Here is a 27,357-nt window from a genome sequence, read left to right on the forward strand (position 1 = left end):
AGACTCCACTTCGGCCGGATTATTACAACGCATCAAATTAGCCAGGTGTGTCTGGGGGTGATTACGGCCATCTATTGTATTTCATGAACGTGTACATGTCTAGACAATAGTGACCCATCCACTTAGCTAGATGTGGCTGGGGGTGGTTATAGCATTTCCTTCACATGACCCATCAATTTAGACAAGTGTGTCGGGTAACAGTGCTAACTGTGCCACTAGAGATCCTGGTTCGAATCCAGGCTCTGTCGCCACCGGCCGCGACCGGGAGACTCATGGGCGGCGCACAATTGGCCCAGCGTCGTCCAGGGTATGGGAGGGAATGGCCGGCAGGGATGTAGCTCAGTTGATAGAGCTTGGCGTTTGCAATGCCAGGGTTGTGGGTTCGATTCCCACGGGGGGCCAGTATAAAAAAAATATGTATTCACTAACTGTAAGTCGCTCTGGATAAGAGCGTCTGCTAAATGACTAAAATGTAAATGTAAAAAATGGGTAAGCATCATCTAATAATTATACAATATTTTTATCTGGACACTTTCTGTTTTTGATATTGCTACTATTCAAGTAACCATTTCTTGTACAGTTTACACCTTCTGTATGCTGTGCATGTGACAAATAAACTTAGATTTTATTTGATATAGCGTGTGTTTACCACATGGCCTCACGTGAATCCTTAAAGAGATGGGTGGGGCTAAGGATTAAGAGTGTGTGAACAATGCTGAATGGGTGTAGACAAAGAAGAGCTCTCCAGTAGGTGTACCAAAACTTTCAAGGGCCATTTTCTCAAAAGTGGGGCTACATGTTTATCAACTTTCAAAGCAGAATTAATTTCCCATTGTTCCTCAACTGCAGTGTATGATATACCATTTTATAGCTCTGAGTCTCTACTTTTCAAATGTTTTTACATAAGACAGAATTGAGGCGGTCGTCACATATTTAAATTATTGCGCATCGCTCTCAGTCTCTATGTTTTGTGTGATTGTTTATTGATTTTTAAGTAACATAGGGAAGAACGTGAGGAAAAAAGCATCCATGACAAAACAAAAATCTCTCTGTGTCGATAATGAGTAGGACAGGGATGTATGTGGTGCGCCTGAGTGAGTTTGGGTGGCCCCAGGTATGACTGACCTCCAGTGGCTGGGCGTGGTAGTGCTCTGTGGGGTCCCTCAGTTCAGCTGCCTCCTTCATCAACCTCTTCACAGCTAGCACCCACCCGGCGAAGAGAACAAACAAAACATCACGGTTAGCCCCAGGTAAAGCTGACATTCTCTCATTCTTTATCCTAGCTGACACCAAGCTTGCAGTTTACTTCCACTGGCATGTGGTGTTCCAGGCATCTTCTCCACCGGTCCGTCTACATCTCCATATCCACAGACAGTTATAGGGCCCTATAAAATCTGCGTTGTGGAAAACGCGGACAGAATCACAGGATTCAGACATTAAAACAGAATTCAACAATATTCAAAAATGTATTGAACTTAGTAGGAAATCAACTAAATGTATTGAACTTTTTAGAAAATGCATTAAATTAATTTGGGAAAAAACTAAATGGAATCAGGCAAAAAATAATGCTGATTTTATAGGGCCCTACAGATAGGACAGTAGGCTAGACTCCTGATTTAAAATACACAGTGCTCATAGCTGCTGGAAGTAGAGGTGCTGAGGGTGCTGCAGCAGCCCCTGATAAATACATTGAAAATAACTATTGAAAATTGAAGAAAACTATTTTATGTTTACTTGAGCCTTATTACACATCTGCTGCTGGTCAAACTGGTGGGCAGGAAGTGAACTAGGACATCATGATGACCACATTATGTCACCTCAGGACAAAGTGTTTCCTGACGTCTCCAACCCTCTCAATCTACTTCTCACTCAAGGTCACAAGACACACAACAGGTGCTGAAAAAAAATCTACAAGCCATGTTCCAGGACCATTGTTTTATCTGGCTTGCAGGACCATGAAAAAAAAACATGAGGGGTTTGTATAGGTGCCATGTTATTTATTTAGCTTATTTAAGAGGGACAATTCACAGTAATCACAATCTCATACAGTACAGAGGTGTTAGAGCATTACGATTCAACATGTCAGTACATGTTAGCAACTGCTCCACAAAGTTCCCAGTAGCTGTTGAATTGTCAGCGCGCAAGGTCATGGAGTTCTCTATGATTGTTCTGTTATTGAGTTGTTACGCTTACCCACCGACTCGTTGAAAAGGAGACGAGATGGAACCAAAATTGGAAAATAATTGGAAAAGGAAAGTGGAACTAAAGAGTATTCAGATGAACGGAATTGGTTTGGAATCCTTTAGAAGAAGTGAGCCTGTAAAATGAGCTCATGAGTGGGAGTGGGGACCATGGGTTGGAAAGAAACCCTGGCTGTGTCTGAAAACGTTACCAGTCATCAAATCCTTGCTTCCTGCATCCTAGTTTCCTAAATTTATCTCAAAGCACATTGGAGGAGAGGATCCAAGGTCCCTCCCTTGAACCTGCTTTCAGAGGAATTGAGAAAAACAGCTAGTAAGGTTTTCAGACACAGCCCCTGTGTGACTGTAGGGCAAAGAGAAGGGGAAAGGAAGTCAGTTCAAGGCAGTGGAACAGAGAGGCTCCCAGGGCACGTGTTCCAGGTCTGATCTCACCTCGGGCCAGACCCTCTAAAGATCTAACTATCTGTACTATTCTGGAATCCTTCACTGGAAAGAGATGAAAAAGGAAGGGAAGTCGATGTGTGTGAAACTAGAATGACCTGATTAAACTCTTCCCCCTCCGCCCCCTTGTTTACCCACAGACAACAGGGTCACAGAGGGTAAGATCAAGTTTAGCTTTCTGAAAAAAACTGTCTGCGTAAACACAAGATGAGGTTATGACTAGGGTTGTTGCAGTGACCGTATTACCGCCACACCGGTGGTCACGAGTCATGAAGGCAGTCAAATTCCACATGACCTTTTAGTCAGCTAATTAGGCTTCTCCAAGCTCTGATGCTGCTGATGGTCGTTTGTAGCCTACCAAACTTGTTAACTGCCTGGTACTCAGCACTCTAGTCCCTCTAATCACTCTTGACATTGAACATCTAATCAAACACTTAATGAGAGCCCATAAGCTTATGTTGCGCAACATTTCTAAAAAGAGGAGGATCCTATCATCTTTCTATAGGCTTACTTAATTTATTTCTCAACTTTCCTAATATTAAGCACATTGTTTCTCTTTACAATAGGAGTATAGCCTACCTGGCTGCCATGAAAATGAACTACGGGAAAAGCGTCCTCTATTCGCTATTTAAGTGCATAGATGACATGTATTTTTTCCCCTGCCCCTGTTTCGAGAAAGGTGCATGATAATGGTCCATTCTAAATCAAAACAAATTTCCCACATATATTATTTAGTATACGTAAAGACAAGATTAAATCAAGAATAGTTTGATGGGTGACAATATTAGCCTATCACTTGTGAATTATATACTATCACTTGTGAATGATGCCCAGCTTAAGGCAAGAAACAATGCCTTTTTTTGCAACTTTTTCAAATCATAGTCGCACACCTCATGTAGCCTAGCCCATATGTTAGATTTTTTATTTATATTTTTTGTACTTTTTACCCCTTTTTCGTGATATCCAATTGGTAGTTACAGTCTTGTCCCATCGCTGAAACTCCCGTACGGACTCGGGAGAGGCGAAGGTCGAGAGCCATGCGTCCTCCGAAACACGACCCCGCCAAGCCGCACTGCATCTTGACACACTGCTCGCTTAACCCGGAAGCCAGCCGCACCAATGTGTCGGAGGAAACACTGTACAGCTGGCGACCAAATGTTTTGATAAGGTTTGTATCACAACTAAAGTGGCCAAATAACTTCCTAAAATTAAGCACATTAATCCACTTTACAAGGAATATAGAGCCTAACTGGCATTCATAAGCAGCGCGTGAGTTTCAAGTTTGGGGAAGATAATTTTGACCATAAAAATGCATCTTTATAATAAGGCATTACATGCATAATCGCATTTGCGGTCACTTTTGATAAGGGTGTTTTCCCGCTAATGGAACATTTGCGCTTATAGCCTACTGCCGTGTGCGCATTGCTGCGCTTATAATGTGAAGAAATAGTTTATCAACATTTTAAGCTAAACGTTCTGATCTGTTCCGTCAGCCACATTGCGTAAAAAAGTGGTTTTGATGCTAGTGGTTGTATTAATTTGGGATCTATCGCATTTGGAATATTTATTTCTCGCACAGAATAGGTCAACTTTTGTACTATGGGGGATAGTAGATTGACATAGACAGCCTATGTCAATCTACTATCCCCCATAGTACAAAAGTTGATAGGCTAGTGCTTTTGCTGTTCGTTAGGCTTACTCATCTTGTTGGCTGACGAAAAGTAAATGTGGACAGTTATTCCAATATTTTCAATATGCACCTCGGAATTGGATAAGGACACGCACAGTTGCGTCCCCGATTTGTCTGTCTTTACTTGTAGCCTGTGAGAGACTTGTTCACGTGATGGAGAGCCATGTGAGTGAGAGGTGCTTCGGAGCAGGCAGCACTCAGGGAGAAGGGTACAATGCAGCACTCCGGGCCATGGGCACAACGGCCACTGGCCGCAAAAGGCATGAATTGTTTTTACTGCTACACAAAGGGGATGCAGCTGTGAAATTCGAGGCATTATCAAGTGCTTGTCAAATTGTGAATGAGAGACTGATGAAGAGTGTACAGTCTGCACAAAAAGAAAGCAGAGCTCATGCCTTTCAAGCCACTTTTTTCAAATCATCATTAGAGTCTCATCATGCAGCCTTACGATGTATTAAAAATCCAAACATATAGGCCAACGTTTGTAGAACAACTAAAGTTACATTAATATCTCTAAATTAAGCATATAGGAGTACCTATTTCTTTGTTAACCGCTCAACACAGAATAGCCGCATGTGCGCACTCCCTCAAATCGTTTGGAGAAAATATCCTTTCTATTTTATTCAGCTTTGTTTAATTGTATTCTTCATACTATAAAATAATATAAAATAATGCCACGGAATTCTAAGCAAATCTTGTCTGCTAAATTAACTAGTGTAGCCCACAGCCATATGGCATAGCCAAATCAGGGCCTAACATAAGGACAATGCTATTCTGTTCTTCTGAAATAGACAACACTTTCTTAATATCATGTTTCTTTAGACCCGTCTAAAATAAATAACGGATTTATTGTGAAGGTGTAGGCTATATTACATGGATTTATTTGACTTTTTAAAATATAGATGTTCCAAAGGTCTGCATCAGTGGCTTGCAGGTTGTGTGTGGAAGCCAGGAGATGCTAAATGTGTTTATGTTAATTAACGGTCAATTACACTGTGAGACCGACAGTTATTTGCTTGACAATCACCAGCTGACGAAGTTTTGTGACCAACACAGCCCTAGTTATGACATGCTAATAATGATCAATAAACACATTTCGGAGAGAAAATGACATGCAGGTCAGACAGTGTGACCAAAGCAATGGGGGAATAATATTTCCCCCAAAACATGACTGTCTGAGAAATCTATTTTCACATCCTGATTTGTCAGATTAGTGAAGCCAGTGGTTTCTATTGACACTTTAAAAAGGTGCATTGTAATTTCAGCAAATTACTAAAATATTTCTGGTGCTAATAGTGGAATGATAGTGTTTCACAGTATTACTTACCTGCCAGTGTTGTGATTGGCTGTGATATTCGACTATTGATTTATCCCACCGGAGCAGTATCTGTCAAATCGGGAAAGCTGTTCTGACTTCGTGGCGGTGTTATCTAGTGTAAATCAATGTCATTTCCTGGTTGCTAAAATTCTACACTGTTCACTCAATTTCAGTTTATGTGAGAAAACAAGCACTGAATAGTGTAGGGTATCATTGTAACATCTAAATCGCTGGGAAATATATTTTCCATAATAAAACTTTTTTTTTTTTGGTCCACCAGCTTCAAAGAGCTGTAAAACAATATTTTTTTGTAATTTAAATGATACAGTGGTGAAAAAAAGTATTTAGTCAGCCACCAATTGTGCAAGTTCTCCCACTTAAAAAGATGAGAGAGGCCTATAATTTTCATCATAGGTACACGTCAACTATGACAGACAAAATGAGAAAAAAAAATCCAGAAAATCACATTGTAGGATTTTTAATGAATTTATTTGCAAATTATGATGGAAAATAAGTATTTGGTCAATAACAAAAGTTTCTCAATACTTTGTTATATACCCTTTGTTGGCAATGACACAGGTCAAACATTTTCTGTAAGTCTTCACAAGGTTTTCACACACGGTTGCTGGTATTTTGGCCCATTCCTCCATGCAGATCTCCTCTAGAGCAGTGATGTTTTGGGGCTGTCGCTGGGCAACACGGACTTTCAACTCCCTCCAAAGATATTCTATGGGGTTGAGATCTGGAGACTGGCTAGGCCACTCCAGGACCTTGAAATGCTTCTTACGAAGCCACTCCTTCGTTGCCCGGGCAGTGTGTTTGGGATCATTGTCATGCTGAAAGACCCAGCCACGTTTCCTCTTCAATGCCCTTGCTGATGGAAGGAGGTTTTCACTCAAAATCTCACGATACATGGCCCCATTCATTCTTTCCTTTACACGGATCAGTCGTCCTGGTCCCTTTGCAGAAAAACAGCCCCAAAGCATAATGTTTCCACCCCCATGCTTCACAGTAGGTATGGTGTTCTTTGGATGCAACTCAGCATTCTTTGTCCTCCAAACACGACGAGTTAAGTTTTTACCAGAAAGTTCTATTTTGGTTTCATCTGACCATATGACATTCTCCCAATCCTCTTCTGGATCATCCAAATGCACTCTAGCAAACTTCAGACGGGCCTGGACATGTACTGGCTTAAGCAGGAGGACACGTCTGGCACTGCAGGATTTGAGTCCCTGGCGGCGTAGTGTGTTACTGATGGTAGGCTTTGTTACTTTGGTCCCAGCTCTCTGCAGGTCATTCACTAGGTCCCCCCGTGTGGTTCTGGGATTTTTGCTCACCGTTCTTGTGATCATTTTGACCCCACGGGGTGAGATCTTGCGTGGAGCCCCAGATCAAGGGAGATTATCAGTGGTCTTGTATGTCTTCCATTTCCTAATAATTGCTCCCACAGTTGATTTCTTCAAACCAAGCTGCTTACCTATTGCAGATTCAGTCTTCCCAGCCTGGTGCAGGTCTACAATTTTGTTTCTGGTGTCCTTTGACAGCTCTTTGGTCTTGGCCATAGTGGAGTTTGGAGTGTGACTGTTTGAGGTTGTGGACAGGTGTCTTTTATACTGATAACAAGTTCAAACAGGTGCCATTAATACAGGTAACGAGTGGAGGACAGAGGAGCCTCTTAAAGAAGGAGTTACAGGTCTGTGAGAGCCAGAAATCTTGCTTGTTTGTAGGTGACCAAATACTTATTTTCCACCATAATTTGCAAATAAATTCATAAAAAATCCTACAATGTGATTTTCTGGATTTTTTTCCTCAATTTGTCTGTCATAGTTGACGTGTACCTATGATGAAAATTACAGGCCTCTCTCATCTTTTTAAGTGGGAGAACTTGCACAATTGGTGGCTGACTAAATACTTTTTTTCCCCACTGTATTTCACAGCGATTTAGATGGTACAATGATTCCCTACACTATTCAGTGCTTGTTTTCTCACATAAACTGAAATTGAGCGAACAGTGTAGAATTTTAGCAACCAGGAAACTAGCGAATCCACTTGATAACACAGCCACAAAGTCAGAACAGCTTTCCCAGTTTGACAACAGATGCCGCTCCGGCGGGAGAAATACATAGGCAAATATCACAGCCAATTATAACACTGGCGGGTAAGTAATACTGTGAAACACTATCATTCCACTATTAGCGGCAGATATATTATGGACATTTGCTGAAATTACGATGCAAAAAGTTTTAAAAAAATCCTGTGTAGAACCTTTAAATCAAGCTTAGACGTCATGTTGTAGGAGTCAGACACCAACAGATGCATTTCTGTTTACAATCAACAGCAGAGGAACAATTCCGATTCCCAAATATTGAAGTACAGCTTGGAAATCCGTTAGAATGAGATGCTAAGCTTCAACAGGAAGTGGCACAATGCAACAAAGCTGTCAGACCATGTGTTGGAGCCTAAACTGGAATAACAGTTCCACAGGCTACAGCTGAATTTAAATGAAATATTTGTAAGCACTCAGGCTAGTCACAACTTGAACCACTTTAGAAAGGAAATATTAATACTTTTCTGTGGAATTGTGCAATAGTTTTTTTTTAGGTTGTACCCTCCATGTTGACACCGACCAGGGCATCAAATAAAATGTTTAGCATTCTTATCAAATTTGATTAATTGACAGAGTGCTTAATATTCTATCTATTAACTTGCAAAGCTTAATATTTGCAGTGCTTAAAATAATATTATTTCAGAAAAATAAGAAATTAATATAACTGCCTAGTTTTGTATGAAGAAAGAACTGTGGATAGAGCTTAAGGACCTTGTACAGTATAAATGAATAGTCAGCATACGGCTGTCTTTGTACAGTAAATATTGAACAAAGACTGTAGGCAGAAAGTTTTCAGACCTGTTGACTTTTTCCACATTTTGTTACGTTACATCCTTATTCTAAAATTGATTAAATAAAACATTTTCCTCATCAATCTACACACAATAACCCATAATGACAAAGCAAAACGTTTTTTTTTTTATGTTAGCAAATTTATTAAAAATAAAAAAAAGAAATACATATTTACATAAGTATTCAGACGCTTTGCTATGAGACTCGAAATTGAGCACAGGTGCATCCTATTTCCATTGTTCATCCTTGAGATGTTTCTACAAATTGATTGGAGTCCACCTGTGGTAGATTCAATTGATTGGACATGATTTGGAAATGCACACACCTGTCTATATAAAAGGTCCCACAGTTGACAGTGTATGTCAGAGCAAAAACCAAGACATGAGGTTGAAGGAATTGTCAGTAGCGCTACGAGACAAGGATTGTGTCGAGGCACAGATCTGGGGAAGGGAATCATAAAATGTCTGCAGCATTGAAGGTCCCCAAGAACACAGTGGCCTCCTTCATTCTTAAATGGAAGAAGTTTGGAACCACCAAGACTCTTCCCAGAGCTGGCCGCCCGGCCAAACTGAGCAATCGGGGGAGAAGGGCCTTGGTCAGGGAGGTGACCAAGAACCCGATGGTCACTCTGACAGAGCTCCAGAGTTCCTCTGTGGAGATGGGAGAACCTTCCAGAAGGACAACCATCTCTGCAGCACTCCACCAATCAGGCCTTTATGGTAGAGTGGCCAGACGGAAGCCACTCCTGAGTAAAAAGCACATGACAGACCGCTTGGAGTTTGCCATAGGCACCTAAAGGACTCTCAGACCATGAGAAACAAGATTATCTGGTCTGATGAAACCAAGATTGAACTCTTTGGCCTGAATGCCAAGCGTCACGTCTGGAGGAAACCTGGCATCATCTCTGCGTGACGCATGGTGGTGGCAGCATCATGCTGTGGGGATGTTCTTTAGCGGCAGGACTGGGAGACTAGTCAGGATCGGGGGGGAAATTAACGGAGCAAAGTACAGAGACATCCTTGATGAAAACCTGCTCCAGTGAGCTCAGGACCTCAGACTGGGGCGAAGGTTCACCTTCCAACAGGACAACAACCCTAAGCACACAGCCAAGACAACACAGGAGTGGCTTCGGGACAAGTCTCTGAATGTCCTTGAGTGGCCCAGCCAGAGCCCGGACTTGAACCCGATTGAACATCTCTGGAGAGACCTGAAAATAGCAGTGCAGCAATGCTCCCCATCCAACCTGACAGAGCTTGAGAGGATCTGCAGAGAAGAATGGGAGAAACTCCCCAAATACAGGTGGGCTAAGCTCGTAGCGTCATACCCAAGAAGACTCGAGGCTGTAATCGCTGCCAAAGGTGCTTCAACAAAGTATTGAGTAAAGGGTCTGAATACTTATGTAAATGTAATATTTCAGGTTTTAAATTTGGCAAAAATGTCTAAAAACCTGTTTTTGCTTTGTCATTATGGGTTATTGTGTGTAGATTGATGGAGGGGGGGGGGGGACGATTTAACCCATTTTAGAATCAGTCTGTAATGTAACAAAATGTGGAAAAAGTCAAGGGGTCTGAATACTTTCCGAATGCACTGTATGGTTTGCGTGTGTTTGTGTGTGTGTGTGTGTGTGTGTGTGTGTGTGTGTGTGTGTGTACTGTAACCTCTGCCCTAATGCATTGGGCCCACAGAAACCCTGGACAGAAGGAGACAGCAAGGGCAATGTGTGGTGTAAATTACAATGACAGCCACTGTGTTAGCACTGTCCAAACTGGGGCACAACTCTCCAGCAGGTCTGCACACAACAAGCCTGGAAAGCAGAGCGAGCACTCCTCTCTCTCGCACTCTCCATCAGCAACAGATGATGCATTCACACACTGGAGGAGCTACTGTGAAGGAGGAACGTGTGATTATGTTTCCTGGTCTAAAAAAACAAAAGTGAGGGAGTCTACGGTATACAGTGCCCTCCGTAATAATTGGGACAGTGAAAATTTTTGGGGACAAATTCACTTATGTGTATTAAAGTCAAAAGTGTAGTATTTGGTCCCATATTCCTAGCACACAATGATTACATCAAGCTTGTGACTCTACAAACTTGTTGGATGCATTTGCTGTTTGTTTTGGTTGTGTTCCAGATTATTTTTTGCCCAATAGAAATGAATGGTAAATAATGTATTGTAGCATTTTGGAGTCACTTTTATTGTAAATAAGAATATAATATATTTCTAAACACTTCTACATTAATGTAGATGCTACCATGATTATGGATAGTACTGAATGAATCGGTAATAATGATGAGTGATTATGTTAGAATCACAAATATCATACACCCCCAAGAATGCTAACCTCCCCTGTTATTGTAATGGTGAGAGGTTAGCATGTCTTGGGGGTATGATATTTGTGCGTCTAACTTTCTCACTGTCCCAATAATTACAGAGGGCACTGTATGTGGATGTGTGGGTACAGCTTTTCACAGTTGTAGCCATTTTTAAGTTGATACCTCCCTTCTATCTCTACTGCTGTGCGGTGGCAGACAAAATCTTCCACTTGGGACTTCTTTACGGTTGAGCGGTGGGGAAATGAGTGTGACAGAGGTGAGATACGGTATCAGAGGCGGGCAGGCCAGGCTTGCTATGTGAGGGCCACTTGGAGTGTCTCAGCTCCATGTCTCATTCTGCCTGATTACGGTGCTGACTGGGTGTCTGTCAGCACCAGGCTTTGATGGCAGGGCCAATGGCGACTCAGACACTGCCTGTGCCACTAAGCTCTCCAGTTATGGGCCTGATCCCCGGGCCATGGCAGCTGTCAACAGTCTGTCCGGAATCTCATTGGGTAATATATGGGTCCCCCTCCAACTCCGGCATGGTGGTTGTCTCTCTCAGCAGCTGGCTGACTAACTTTCTGAGATTTCACAGAAAAACACCCACTATTGACTAACCAGGTTTAATATTTTCTGAGATTTTACAGAAAACACCCACTATTGACTAACCAGGTTTAATACAGTAGGCTGGTGGGATGAAGAGTAAAATACTGTATACTGAGCGGTTTAAATTGGGATTTGATTTGACAGGGTTTTGGAGGGTTGATTTCCAGATAACACTAGCACAGTGTGGTCTGCTTGTGTGGGCACACCACCTCCTCTGTGATGATTATCCAGAAGAGACAGCTGCTACGATAGTGAACATACAATATTGGGCTACAGAGCTTACACTTCCTATTCCTATTGTGCATTTAGCCTACTTTTGTCATAAAGTTGCCAATGCCCATTTGTTACTAGGCAAATACGCTATATGTAAACTTCTAACTCTGAATCTGGGGAGTTCGATGCATAGCCTAATTGTTCAAGGGCTATATTATAATGAGTGTAAGGTTAAGTAAAAATGAGTGTTATGACCATGTGAGCACTCTGTTCTTCTGAGCTGAATCTATCCTGGAGTGCCACTAAGCACTCTAAGAACCACCCGGCCTCAAGTACAATTCATTTGGTTTGGGGATTAAGCACTGGCTCCCACTACTGAAAGAGATGCAGCAGCCTTAAAAAGAAACACTTGGCACTCTGGTTGTGGCAGGGAGAGAGAAAAAAAGCCTGAAGAAAATAAAAAGACTAGTTTTTTTTCCCATGTGGGTGGTCAAATCGGCATGGTCTTGGAGCTGTCTGGTGTAGCTTAGTCTGCACTCGTGTTTCCCGGGGGACAGAAAGGTGAGATGCGGTTTTCAGACCCCTCCTCCGACAGCGAACATGCCCCCTCCTGTAGGCTAAACTACTCAGCCGTCCCTCATTAAAGCCACTGTGGGATCATGGGCTTTTGCAGTGAGAGTCAGGCTATCGGTTAAGCATGGTGACTTATCGTAATAATTCACTAGTTAGGACACAGAGCTAAAATAATAATAAAATTAAAAAATTAAACGTAAAATCCTTAACAACAGTATTGCATCATTTTGTCAGTAAGAATCCAGCTGTTAAAAATCATATAATAAACCAGATCAGGACAACGATAACATTTTACATTTACATTTTAGTCATTTAGCAGACGCTCTTATCCAGAGCGACTTACAGTTAGTGAGTGCATACATATATATATATTTTTTTCATACTGGCCCCCCGTGGGAATCGAACCCACAACTCTGGCGTTGCAAGCGCCATGCTCTACCAACTGAGCTACACAGGGCTTTGCACGACAGTGCTCTTACCACGGCTCACATACTTTTTTATCAATACTGATACTCACTGCTGATAAAAAGGACCAGATGTGTTGCAGACAGATAGTGACATTTCTCTCTTCACTGGATTTACATTTTAGTCATTTAGCAGACGCTCTTATCCAGAGCGACTTAAAGTTAGTGAGTGCATACATTATTTTTAATTTTATTTTTCATACTGGCCCCCCGTGGGAATCGAACCCACAACCCACAACCCTGGCATTGCAAACGCCATCCTCTACCAACTGAGCTACATCCCTGCCGGCCATTCACTCCCCTACCCTGGACGACGCTGGGCCAATTGTGCGCTGCCCCATGGGTCTCCCGGTCGCGGCCGGCTACGACAGAGTGGCACAGCTAGCACTGTGATGCAGTGCCTTAGACCACTGCGCCACTCGGGAGTTGATCAGTTGATTGCTCTGCTGAATATAATCAAAGCTCCTCATGCCTCATTAATTGGAGGCTGGGTGAGCATCGGAGTTGAACTCTACACATGTGAAGCACTTGTCTCCCTGTGGAAGTTGTCAATGCTGTGACTGTTCCTAAAGATGAACAGACAGACATGGAGGCCAGTGGAGACAGAAAGACCAGGAGAAACTCAGGCTGGATCTCTGGATCTCCCTCCTCAAATTCTGCATCCCTAAAAACTACTGGATGCACTTTGACAGGAGCCCAAAACCCTCATTGGGTTTTCTATGGCTGCATCCCAAATGGCACTGTATTCCCTATATAGTGCACTGAGTGTACAAAACATTAGGAACACCTTCTTAATATTGAGTTGCACCCCCTTTTACCCTCAGAATAGTCTCAATTCGTCAGGGCATGGACTAAGAGGTGTCAAAAGCGTTCCACAGGGATGCTGGCCCATGTTGACTCCAATGCTTCCCACAGTTGTGTCAAATTGGCTGGATGTCCTTTCGGAGGTGGACCATTCTTCATACACACAGGAAACTGTTGAGTGTGAAAAACCCAGCAGCGTTGCAGTTTTTGACACACAAACCATTGTGCCTGACACCTACTACCATACCCCGTTCAAAGGCACTTAAATATTTTGTCTTGCCCATTCACCCTCTGAATAGCACACACACAATCCATATATCAATTGTCTTAAGGCTTAAAAATCATTATTTAACCTGTCTATGCCCCTTCATCTACACTGATTGAAGTGGATTTAACAGGTGACATCAATAAGGGATCATAGCTTTCATCTGGTTTCACCAGTTCAGTCTGTCATGGAAAGAGCAGGTGTTCCTAATGTTTTGTACACTCAGCGCACTACATTTACACTACTTTTGACCAGAGCACTGGGAATAGGGTGCCATTTGGGACACAATTTATGTGGAGTCCTTTTTTAGCTGTGTCTCATAATACCAATGAGTGGGAGTGACAGAAGAAAAGCCTCTGCTGCCACATGGGCCTCCTGACTCCAGCGTTGAGAAGGGTTTCGGTCAATGGCGCTGGGAGATAGGATTATAATCCTGTTCACAAAATCGTTTTACGTAACGCATTTTAGTATTTGCAGCTGGGGGCGATTCAGGCAGGGTTTGTCCTGCGAGCAGGGAGACACCGTTACGTAACCACTTTTAACCAAACTCATTAGAAGACACGATAGGGTTTAGAATATTACTAGCCTGTTCAACCTCTCATTCGTATCGTCTGAGATCCCCAGAGTTTGGAAAGCTGCCACGGTCATCCCCCTCTTCAAAGGGGGTGACACTCTGGATCCAAACTGTTACAGACCTATATCCATCCTCCCCTGCCTTTCGAAAGTATTTGAAAGCCAAGTCAACAAACAGATCACCGACCATTTCGAATCCCACCGTACCTTCTCCGCTATGCAATCTGGTTTCCGAGCTGGTCATGGGTGCACCTCAGCCACACTCAAGGTCCTAAACGATATAATAACCGCGATCGATAAAAGACAGTACTGTGCAGCCGTCTTTATCGACCTGGCCAAGGCTTTTGACTCTGTCAATCACCGCATTCTTATTGGCAGACTAAATAGCCTTGGTTTCTCAAATGACTGCCTCGCCTGGTTCACCAACTACTTCTCAGATAGAGTTCAATGTGTCAAATCGGAGGGCCTGTTGTCTGGACCTCTGGCAGTCTCTATGGGGGTGCCACAGGATTCAATTCTCGGGCCGACTCTATTCTCTGTGTATATCAATGATGTCGCTCTTGCTGCTGGTGACTATCAGATACACCTCTACACAGACGACACCATTTTGTATACATCTGGCCCTTCATTGGACACTGTGTTAACAAACCTCCAAACGAGCTTCAATGCCATACAACACTCCTTCCGTGGCCTCCAACTGCTTTTAAACACAAGTAAAACTAAATGCATGCTCTTCAATCGAACGTTGCTTGCACCCGCCCGCCCGACTAGAATCACTACTCTCGGCGGGTCTGACTTAGAATATGTGGACAACTACAAATACCTAGGTGTCTGGTTAGACCGTAAACTCTCCTTCCAGACTCACATTAAGCATCTCCCATCCAAAGTTAAATCTAGAATCGGCTTCCTATTTCGCAACAAAGCCTCCTTCACTCATGCTGTTAAACATGCCCTCGTAAAACTGACTATCCTACCGATCCTTGACTTTGGTGATGTCATTTACAAAATAGCCTCCAACACTCTACTCAGCAAATTGGATGTAGTCTATCACAGTGCCATCCGTTTTGTCACCAAAGCCCCATATATTACCCACCATTGTGACCTGTACGCTCTCGTTGGCTGGCCATCACTACATATTCGTCGCCAAACCCACTGGCCCCAGGTCATCTATAAATCTCTTCTAGGCAAATCCCGCCTTATCTTAGCTCATTGGTCACCATCGCAACACCCACCCGTATTATGCGCTCCAGCAGGTATATCTCACTGGTCATCCCCAAAGCCAACACCTCCTTTGGCCGCCATTCCTTCCAGTTCTCTGCTGCAAATGACTGGAACGAACTGCAAAAATCTCTGAAACTGGAGACTCACTATCTTTAATCATCAGTTGTCAGAGCAGCTTACCGATCACTGCACCTGTACACAGCCCATCTGTAATTAGCCCACCCAACTACCTCATCCCCATATTGTTATTTACATTGTTATTTATTTTGCTCATTTGCACCCCAGTATCTCTATTTGCACATCTTCTGCACATCTATCACTCCAGTGTTAATACTCTATTTATTTATTGCCTTACCTCCATAACTTACTACATTTTCACACACTGTATATAGATTTTCTATTGTGTTTTTGACTGTATGTTTTGTTTACCCCATATGTAACTCTGTGTTGTTGTTTTTAATCGCACTGCTTTGCTTTATCTTGGCCAGGTCACAGTTGTAAATGAGAACTTGTTCTCAACTGGCTTACCTGGTGAAATAAAGGTGAAATAAAAATAAATAAAAATAAACATAGGTGATGATGGAAACCTACTGACCATTCCCCTTTCGTAGAGAAGGGCTATGTCCCAAATGGCACTTCTTATTTTTTGTTCTACCGTATGTCATTTTTTAGTACTACATTGATATTGATCACAGTACTTGTGCACGTGACATTAAAACATGAAATTATTACCTATATAGTGCTCTACTTTTGACCAGAGCCCTATAAGTTGTGCACTAAATAGGGAATAGGGTGCCATTTGGGATGGGAACAAAGTTTTGGTTGTGGGTTTCTAATGCTGTTTGTTCACAGCTGTCAGCTCTCCAAACTGGGAGGTAATGCCAGGTCTCAGAGACAAAAGGCTCCCCTTACAATAGGGTATAGAAAAATCCTAAACATAGGATCTTCATTTGCTTTTCCACACAGAGGGCATACTGTAAATGCCTTATTTTACAATGTGAATAATTCCTCTAGTTCCCCATAATGTAATTTAACTACTACAAAGTGTTGCAGCCTTGTCCTTATTTTGACCCCTTTTCAAAACTGGAACCAAGTTTTTATTTATTTGATATTTTCTCTAACTCAACTCTACCATCAGACTTATTTCTCAAAATCCAAACTCTAGCTAACCCAAGCCTTATTGTAAGCCCTTCCTTTAGGTCCTTACTTTAAATCCAGCTCACTTACCAACCCACACCAAGTGTGCAAGGACAAGACAGCTTTGATCAATATTCTGATCAGAGAGAATTCTACCTCTATACCTGATCTAGCGTGACAGAAGCTACAGGGAAAAAACGCTTCATGCAAAAACAAGATTTCGGTACATTTCGATTATCTTGACACAGCCCAAGGCAAATGCCACAGAAGGCAGAAAATGTCATCTAGAAACCATGTCTAATTTGATCCGAGTGTGAAACCACAGAACCTGCGAACACATGGAGCTTAGTGTAACTTAGTGAACTGTGGTTGAAAGTGGCATGTTCTTCCTGCCCACTCAGTAAACTGATGGAGAGGATTATGTTTGACCAAATACAATGCTATTTTTCAGAGAACAAGTTAACTACTGACTTTCAGCATGCATATATATACAGAAGGGCACTGAACCTGTACTGCACTGACTCAGATGACTGATGATTGGTTAAAGGAAATTGATAATAAGATCAGGGCTGTCCATGATTATAAAAAATCTTGGTCGACCGAAAGTCGTCTGTTCTTTCGACCAATAGATAAGTCAACATTTTTAAACGTGTATTTTTCCAAGACACACCCTATGTGTTTTAATAAAATCAACTATATGCATTGAGCTTGTCTGATGCTTTAAGCTTACGGTTTGATGAAATAAGACAAATGCCTCACGAGGGCGCCAGAGATCTAGATGACCAGAAGAAAAAAAACTTAACCTGACCTACTATTTTCCTCCCGCTCCTGCTGGCTTTCGCAGATTCTGCCATTACTCTCCTGAAGTTGCTGGTAATAGGTGACATGAGGAGTCGGCAACCTTTCTCATGTCGAATGCTAATTTATCTTACAATTTCTACCGATCTGCGTGCCGGTTATGGTATATATACAGTGAGGGAAAAAAGTATTTGATCCCCTGCTGATTTTGTACGTTTGCCCACTGACAAAGAAATGATCAATCTATAATTTTAATGGTAGGTTTATTTGAACAGTGAGAGACAGAATAACAATAAAAAAATCCAGAAAAACACATGTCAAAAATGTTATAAATTGATTTGCATTTTAATGAGGGAAATAAGTATTTGACCCCCTCTCAATCAGAAAGATTTCTGGCTCCCAGGTGTCTTTTATACAGGTAACGAGCTGAGATTAGGAGCACACTCTTAAAGGGAGTGCTCCTAATCTCAGCTTGTTACCTGTATAAAAGACACCTGTCCACAGAAGCAATCAATCAATCAGATTCCAAACTCTCCACCATGGCCAAGACCAAAGAGCTCTCCAAGGATGTCAGGGACAAGATTGTAGACCTACACAAGGCTGGAATGGGCTACAAGACCATCGCCAAGCAGCTTGGTGAGAAGGTGACAACAGTTGGTACGATTATTCGCAAATGGAAGAAACACAAAAGAACTGTCAATCTTCCTCGGCCTGGGGCGCCATGCAAGATCTCACCTCATGGAGTTGCAATGATCATGAGAACGGTGAGGAATCAGTCCAGAACTACACGGGAGGATCTTGTCAATGATCTCAAGGCAGCTGGGACCATAGTCACCAAGAAAACAATTGGTAACACACTACGCCGTGAAGGACTGAAATCCTGCAGCGCCCGCAAGGTCCCGCTGCTCAAGAAAGCACATATACAGGGCCGTCTGAAGTTTGCCAATGAACATCTGAATGATTCAGAGGAGAACTGGGTGAAAGTGTTGTGGTCAGATGAGACCAAAATCGAGCTCTTTGGCATCAACTCAACTCGCCGTGTTTGGAGGAGGAGGAATGCTGCCTATGACCCCAAGAACACCATCCCCACCGTCAAACATGGAGGTGGAAACATTATGCTTTGGGGGTGTTTTTCTGCTAAAGGGACAGGACAACTTCACCGCATCAAAGGGACGATGGACGTGGCCATGTACCGTCAAATCTTGGGTGAGAACCTCCTTCCCTCAGCCAGGGCATTGAAAATGGGTCGTGGATGGGTATTCCAGCATGACAATGACCCAAAACACACGGCCAAGGCAACAAAGGAGTGGCTCAAGAAGAAGCACAATGTCCTGGAGTGGCCTAGCCAGTCTCCAGACCTTAATCCCATAGAAAATCTGTGGAGGGAACTGAAGGTTCGAGTTGCCAAACGTCAGCCTCGAAACCTTAATGACTTGGAGAAGATCTGCAAAGAGGAGTGGGACAAAATCCCTCCTGAGATGTGTGCAAACCTGGTGGCCAACTACAAGAAACGTCTGACCTCTGTGATTGCCAACAAGGGTTTTGCCACCAAGTACTAAGTCATGTTTTGCAGAGGGGTCAAATACGTATTTCCCTCATTAAAATGCAAATCAATTTATAACATTTTTGACATGCGTTTTTCTGGATTTATTTGTTGTTATTCTGTCTCTCAGTGTTGAAATAAACCTACCATTAAAATTATAGACTGATCATGTCTTTGTCAGTGGGCAAACGTACAAAATCAGCAGGGCATCAAATACTTTTTTCCATCACTGTATATATTCAAATGTTCGTGAAACAGTTTAATTTAATAGATAATAACGTCTTAATATCTCAAAATCATTGTCATGTGGTTAATCAACATTCTATCCAAATCTAAATGAAAACATTACAAACCTAAAAAGTAACTTATATTGCCATTGCCAACTATGTAAAAATTGCCTACATAAAGCCAACAAATAAAACCATTGCAGCCTGCAGGTAGAAAATATCCTGATAAAAATAAATATCCTATAAATCACATTGGCTACACATTGCCTGTCTGCAACGAACTTGAAACATAGTATCAACTTTTAACTTGGGTCCAGCCCAAAGCTGGCACTAGCGAACTTGCAACATTGTATAAAATATTCTGGGCCCTAAGAGTTTCCTGACCAGTGAGCTCGGGACAGACACAGCTGTAGGCTATTTGCGCAAGGGATAAGAAGCAGCATTTGACTAGGGCAGCAGATCACCGGAGCTGAGTACCGGCACCTCAAATGTTCTACTGCTTGAGCTCCTGTTCCTCCTATAGAATATTAGCTTAAAAGTATTGTGGAGCTCCTGCACCTAAATATAAACAGTACCAGCACCCAAAATGAGTACCGGAACCTATTTCAATCCAAGTCAAGCACTGATAAGAAGTAATCAGGTAGGCCTATTTTATGACGTTTCCACTGGATCAGAGCATGACATTTTTCAGTTTCACGCTGAGTGGTTCTCGAAAGGGAGAGAGCTGGAAAGACTTTTCAAATACATTGAGGAACTATTGTAATTCTCAATGGATGTAAAAACAGACTTTGTTTGCTTGCTGTTTGAGGAGAATACATTACTTTGAGAAGCTCCACAGGTCATTAGTGGTGGTGCGTCAAGCCAATCAGAAATACTATCAGATCCCCAAATGGGCACATTTATATGCCTACATTTGCGCACAGGCCAGGTAGCCTATAGGCCTACTTATATGCATGCGCATCCTTACTCAACATTGACAGGAGCGCTCCAAACAAAAGACAATGTCTAAATTGACAAAACTTGTAAATGGAATGACATAAACCAAAACTTGTAGGTTGTGCACTCTGCAAACAATGTGTCCACTCCGACAATGAGAACGGGAAGACCGGAATAATAATATTGAATGCATTAAAATAAATTACCGTAACCAAAGTAACAAACATTGTAGATTAGAAATTATAGGAATTAACGGTAAATGTACTACTGGTGATATATGTAATGGGGAAGTGATAGACTAACAATCAAAACGCAAACAATTCACACAATGAAGTTATGAAACAATGAATGTGGACAAATTGGCAGGAGACAGCGCATTCTGGAGAGAGAAGTGCATTGTGCATCTGGGCGCATGGTCAATCCAACATCTGCATTGGCCATGCAGCATTTACGGTGATATAGCCTCAGCAGAAGTCAGGGCATTCATACTTCTTGCGCTTCTCAGAGCAGTGCAGAGCTGTTGTCAAGGAAGTGAGTTTGTGTTTATACAGGATGTATAATGTCAACCAATCATGTCAATGCGGAGCTATACAGAGCCCTCCACATTGTTACAAAATCTGGGAGGCGCATGGCGATGCGATACGGAGATCGATTTGGCCTCTGCATGCCTCTGGAGGCTCTGCAATTGCGTCACACCCTCCATATGGAGCCTCCAACCATATATTGGCTTTTAGTCTAGGCCTCCGCAATGGATTAGTTCACTGACATGGGCGCAAATATAAATATATTTGTTACTGCTCGACTAAAACAATCTAAGTCGTCCAACAGCCTAACGACCAAACAATCGACCAGTCGACTAATTGGGGTCAGCCCTAAATAAGATGATAGTTGGAGCTGTACTGTTAGATTTCAGTGCAGCCTTTGAAGTTATTGATCATAAATTGTTATTGAAAAAAACTCACATGCTATGGCTTTACGTCACCTGCCATCACATGGTTGAAGAGTTATTTATCCAATAGAACCCAGAGAGTGTTCTTCAACGGAAGCTTCTCTAACATCAGATATGTACAGTGCGGTGTCCCTCAGGGCAGTTGCCTTGGGCTGTTATTCTTCTCTATTTTTACAAATAATTTGCCACTGGTCTTACACGAAGCTAGAATGACTATGTATGCGGGTAATTCCACACTCTACATGTCAGCATCCAAAGCCAGTGAGCTCACTAAAATTCTAAATAAGGAGTTACAGTCAGTATTCGAATGGGTGATTCATAATAAACTGGTCTTAAATACATCTAAAACTCAAAGCATTGTATTTGGTCCTCTGTAGCTCAGCTGGTAGAGCACGGCGCTTGTAACACCAAGGTAGTGGGTTCGATCCCCGGGACCACCCATACACAAAAATGTATGCACGCATGACTGTAAGTCGCTTTGGATAAAAGCGTCTGCTAAATGACGTATTATTATTATTATTATTAGGTTCAAAACATTCTCTAAGACCTAAACCGGAGTTGTACATAAACGGTGTGACCATTGAGCAAGTTGAGGAAGCTAAACTCCTAGGTATAACAATGGATGGTCAATTATCATGGGCAAGTCATATTGACAAAGTTGTTGTGAAGATGGGGAGGGGCATGTCTGTTATAAAAATATGTTCTGCATTTCACACAAAAATCAACTGTACTAGTTGTTCAGGCTCTGGTCTTGTCCCATCTTGATTACTGTCCAGTAATAAGGTCAAGTGCAGCAAAGAAAGACCTACCAAAACTGCAGCTGGCTCAAAACTGAGCAGCACACCTTGCCCTTAACTGCACAAACAGAACTAACATCAACAACATGCAAGCCAGTCTTTCCTGGTTGAGGGTTGACAAGAGATTAACTGCTTCTCTTTTAGTTATGAGAAATATTATTGTGATCAAAATTCCAGATTGTCTGCATAATCAAATAACATTCAGCTCTGACACGCATACATACCCCATAAGACATGCCACCAGGGTAGGGTTGGGCGATATAGCCAAAATATCATATCATGGTCATTTTTATTTTAATTAGACGCTATGACGGTATTTGACGGTATTTTATGTTTTTGAATAATACAAGTTTAAAATGTGCTTTATGAGTAGTGCGTGACCCTAGGGTGGCAACACATACAGTGCATTCGGAAAGTATTCAGACCCCTTCAATTTTTCCACATTTTGTTACGTTACAGCATTATTCTAAAATTGATTAAATTGTTTTTTCCCCCCTCAATCTACACACAATAATCCATAATGACTAAGCAAAAACAGGTTTTTAGAAATGTTTGCAAATAAAATAAATATCACATTTATGTAAGTATTTGGACCCTTTATCAGTACTTTGTTGAAGCACCTTTGGCAGAGATTACATCCTCAAGTCTTCTTGGGTATGACGCTACAAGCTTGCCACACCTGTATTTGGGGAGTTTCTCCCATTCTTCTCTGCAGATCCTCTCAAGCTCTGTCAGGTTGGATGGGGAGCGTCGCTGCACAGCTATTTTCAGGTCTCTCCAGAGATGTTAGATCGGGTTCAAGTCCGGGCTCTGGCTGGGCCACTCAAGGACATTCAGAGACTTGTCCCGAAGCCACTCCTGCGTTGTTTTGGCTGTGTGCTTAGGATCGTTGTCCTGTTGGAAGGTGAACCTTCACCCCAGTCTGAGGTCCTGAGCGCTCTGTGGCAGGTTTTCATCAAGGATCTCTCTGTATTTTGCTCCGTTCATCTTTCCCTCGATCCTGACTAGTCTCCCAGTCCCTGCCGCTGAAAAACATCCCCACAGCATGATGCTGCCACCACCACGCTTCACCGTAGGGATGTTATTGGCCAGGTGATGAACGGTGCCTGGTTTCCTCCAGACGTGACGCTTCGCATTCAGGCCAAAGAGTTCAATCTTGGTTTCATCAGACCAGAGAATCTTGTTTCTCATGGTCTGAGAGTCCTTTAGGTGCCTATGGCAAACTCCAAGCGGGCTGTCATGTGCCTTTTACTGAGGAGTTGCTTATGTCTGGCCACTCTACCATAAAGGCCTGATTGGTGGAGTGCTGCTGATAAGGTTGTCCTTCTGGAAGGTTCTCCCATCTCCACAGAGGAACTCTGGAGCTCTGTCAGAGTGACCATCGGGTTCTTGTTCACCTCCCTGACCAAGGCCCTTCTCCCCCGATTGCTCAGTTTGGCCTGGCGGCCAGCTCTAGGAAGAGTCTTGGTGGTTCCAAACTTCTTCCATTGAAGAATGATGGATGCCACTGTGTTCTTGGGGACCTTCAATGCTGCAGAATGATTTTTGGTACCCTTCCCCAGATCTGTGCCTTGACACAATCCTGTCTTGGAGCTCTACGGACAATTCCTTCGACCTCATGGCTTGGTTTTTGCTCTGACTTGCACTGTCAACTGTGGGACCTTTTATAGACAGGTATGTGCCTTTCTAAATCATGTCCAATCAACTGAATTTACCACAGGTGGACTCCAATCAAGTGGTAGAAACATCTCAAGGATGGTCAATGGAAACAGGATGCACCGGAACTCAATTTCGAGTCTCATAGCAAAGGGTCTGAATACTTATGTAAATAAGGTATTTCTGTTTTTTATTTTAAATCAATTTGCAAACATTTCTAAAAACCTGTTTTCACGTTGTTATTTTGGGGTATTTTGTGTAGATTGATGAGAGAAAAAAAGGCTGTAACGTAACAAAATGTTGAAGTGAAAGGGTCTGAATACTTTCCTAATGCACTGTACTTTCTAAGTGATTTCAATGGGTCATTCTCCATTCTGTTTGTTTTATACTGTTCAATTCCACGAAAACTTATTTTCATCAATTTCTGCACTCATTTGAGGTCATTTCCACACTGAAACATAGGGCTGCACAATATGGGCAAACAATCTGGGCCTTATTTTTAACCAAATGTTGCAATTGTGATTTGACTTGTGATTTAGAGCAAAACACTTAGGTGAACTGTTGGAATCATGGAAATAGAATGATTATTCTAATTCTATAGTTAGAATATAATAGTGCGCACTTTGAATAAAGTGTTTGACATGACAACAAATGAAAAGCTTGTCTGGTAGGCTCGTGTCACTGGGCTCGCAAACTATTACAGACTACAAAGGGAAGCACAGCTGCAAGCTGCCCAGTGACACGAGCCTACCAGACGAGCTAAATTACTTCTATGCTCGCTTCGAGGCAAGTAACACTGAAACATGCATGAGAGCATCAGCTGTTCCGGACGACTGTGTGATCACTTCCTGACGGGCTGCCCCCAGGTGGTAAGGGTAGGTAACAACACATCCGCCACGCTGATCCTCAACATGGGGGCCCCTCAGGGGTGCGTGCTCAGTCCCCTCCTGTACTCCCTGTTCACTCATGACTGCATGGCCAGGCACGACTCCAACACCATCATTAAGTTTGCAGATGACGCAACAGTGGTAGGCCTGATCACCGACAACGACGAGACAGCCTATAGGGAGGAGGTCATAGACCTGGCCGTGTGGTGCCAGGACAACAACCTCTCCCTCAACGTGATCAAGACAAAGGAGATGATTGTGGACTACAGGAAAAAGAAGACCGAGCACGCCTCCATTCTCATCGACGGGGCTGTAGTGGAGCAGGTTGAGAGCTTCAAGTTCCTTAGTGTCCACATCACCAACAAACTAACATGGTCCAAGCACACCAAGAGAGTCAAGAAGAGGGCAAGACAAAACCTATTCCCACTCAGGAGACTGAAAAGACTTGGCATGGGTCCTCAGATCCTCAAAAGGTTCTACAGCTGCACCATCGAGAACATCCTGACTGGTTGTATCACTGCCTGGTATAGCAACTGCTCAGCCTCCGACCGCAAGGCACTACAGAGGGTAGTGCGTACGGCCCAGTACATCACTGGGGCCAAGCTTCCTGCCATCCAGGACCTATATACTAGGCGGTGTCAGAGGAAGGCCCTAAAAATTGTCAAAGACTCCAGCCACCCTAGTCATAGACAGTTCTCTCTGCTACCGCACGGCAAGCGGTACCGGAGCGCCAAGTCTAGGTCCAAGAGGCTTCTAAACAGCTTCTACCCCCAAGCCATAAGACTCCTGAACATCTAATCAAATGGCTACCCAGACTATTTGCATCGTCCCCCCCAAGTAAAAATAACAATATCGAGGCTATATACAGGGGGTACCTCAATTACCTCGACTAACCGGTGCCCCCACACATTGCCTCAGTACCGGTACCCCCTGTATATAGCCTCGCTATTGTTATTTTTACTGCTGCTCTTTAATTATTTGTTACTTTTATTTCGTATTATTTTATATTGTATATTTTATTTTTTTATTATTTCTTAAAACTGCATTATTGGTTAAAGGCTTGTAAGTAAGCATTTCACTGTAAGGTCTACACACCTGTTGTATTCGGCGCATGTGACAAATAACATTTTATTTGATTTGATTTGAAATGCCAGGAGTTAGGAACTGTGTTGACAAGTGTTTCCTAGGGGACCATATAATATTTGGCTACATTGAATGTTCTCTTAGCTACTCATGTAGCTAACATATTCTTGCTTCAGGTATTCCTCTGATTTAGAAGATACTATTTCACAAAAAACATGCAGATGTAGGTCTACAACATCACTGGTGTTCTCAGGCTGCATAGCTAGTTTTGTTTGCTCTGACTTGCTTGCATTAGCGGCTAACAAGATTTAGGACCAATTTACTAAGAAAAGACAAACTAGCTTTGCAGATGTAAGAAACACAAACTAATAGAGTAAATATAGAACGCTTGTGGATTTATATTAAGAAGCAAAGTGAAAACAGCATCGTTGTCATCAACAGTGTTGCATGTGCTGCATTGACCATGCTGAGAATGAACGCAACTGTCTCGTGGTAGAGAAGGAACAACAAATACACTCCTTGAGTGACAGGGGGTGGGTCTAGGTCTGTGTGGAAAGCGTTATGGAGAGAGAGAGAGCGATGACTTAAGTAGCGAAGTAAACTATAAACATTGACGTTACACATGGCGTACCACATTTAACAAACCAAACATTAAAATACCATTATAGAAGGTAGAGTAAAAACCCAAACCGGTCCGTGCATCAATACCGGTATATCGTAAAATACGGTATACTGCCCAGCCCTACACCAGGGGTCTCTTCACAGTCCCCAAGTCCAAAACAAATTCAAGGCAATGCAAATTTTTATACAGAGCCATGATTGCATGGAACTCCCTTCCATCTACAATTACTCAAGCACACAGCAAAATTACCTTTAAAAAACAGATGAAAAAACAACTAATGGAACGGCGGGAGGGGACACATCATTTTTTTGTGGTATTGTTTGTATTATATATTTTTTGCATTGTTTGTATATCGTATTTTAAATGTGTGTGACTTTCTTTGTCTGCGAGTATTTTGTTATTTGTCATGTTTTGTGTTTTTTGTGGACCCCAGGATGAGTAGCTGTTCTTGTTAGGGAAATGTTGCACCTGCCTGTAGTGTGCTGGTGTGTGTGTCCTTGGACCAGGCAAGCCTGAACAACAATGTCAACATCAGATGTGCCTGATACTCATTCAATATTTTGTAGCGGGTAGTAACCAGGGCCCACTGCTCAGATTATAGTATTTATTAGTAAGGTGTTAGTGAATGCAAATAGCTACAAGACTTAGACACCAACTTTGGATTAATTCAATGCTCAATGATTCCATTAAGTCTGATCAAATGAGCAGCAATACAAAAATAAAAAATTATATCGTGACTTCAGTTAATGAGTGGTATCTGACAGTGTCATGGAAGTGGAGGTCACTTGTTACTAACTTACAGAACGCCTGTAAAGGCCATATTGCTGGTGTGATTAGTTCTTAATGTCATGTCATTTGTATTTAGTCTGATTATTCAATTATCACTGGGCACGAAGTTAGATAAACATACAGGAACAAGCTAGCTAACATGGTGGTAAAGTGAAAGGGGATGTCATGTCTTAGGTAACGTTAGCTAGATAGATAGATTACTAGAAAGAGGGTGGCATCACGCCATCATTATGGGAAACCCAATGCGGAAGTGAATAAAGCCTAATCCTTTCTGCTAGGATAGCTAGCATTAGCGAACCAGAATAGCACCTTTGCGCTGTTTTAGCTCGGTCGATATATTGAAAGGAGTAA

The 27,357-nt window shown here is 42.4% G+C and overlaps 1 protein-coding gene across 3 annotated transcripts in view; it reads right to left on the reverse strand.

Moving 5' to 3' along the window:
* The window catches only part of LOC311108516 (ubiquitin-conjugating enzyme E2 J1-like), a 47,999-nt gene that overhangs the window by 20,289 nt on the left and 353 nt on the right, over positions 1-27,357 (reverse strand). For 2 of the 3 annotated variants that reach the window (XM_084151161.1, XM_084151162.1), the window contains exon 2: positions 1,126-1,199. In XM_084151161.1, coding sequence (XP_084007287.1) covers positions 1,126-1,199 — 74 coding nt within the window. Of the gene's footprint in view, positions 1-1,125; positions 1,395-27,357 lie in introns of all 3 variants that reach the window. The other variant, XM_084151160.1, reaches the window with a different exon arrangement.

The sequence above is a fragment of the Coregonus lavaretus genome, assembly GCF_964263955.1.
Source record: "Coregonus lavaretus genome assembly, chromosome: 33".
NCBI classification, from domain to species: domain Eukaryota; kingdom Metazoa; phylum Chordata; class Actinopteri; order Salmoniformes; family Salmonidae; genus Coregonus; species Coregonus lavaretus.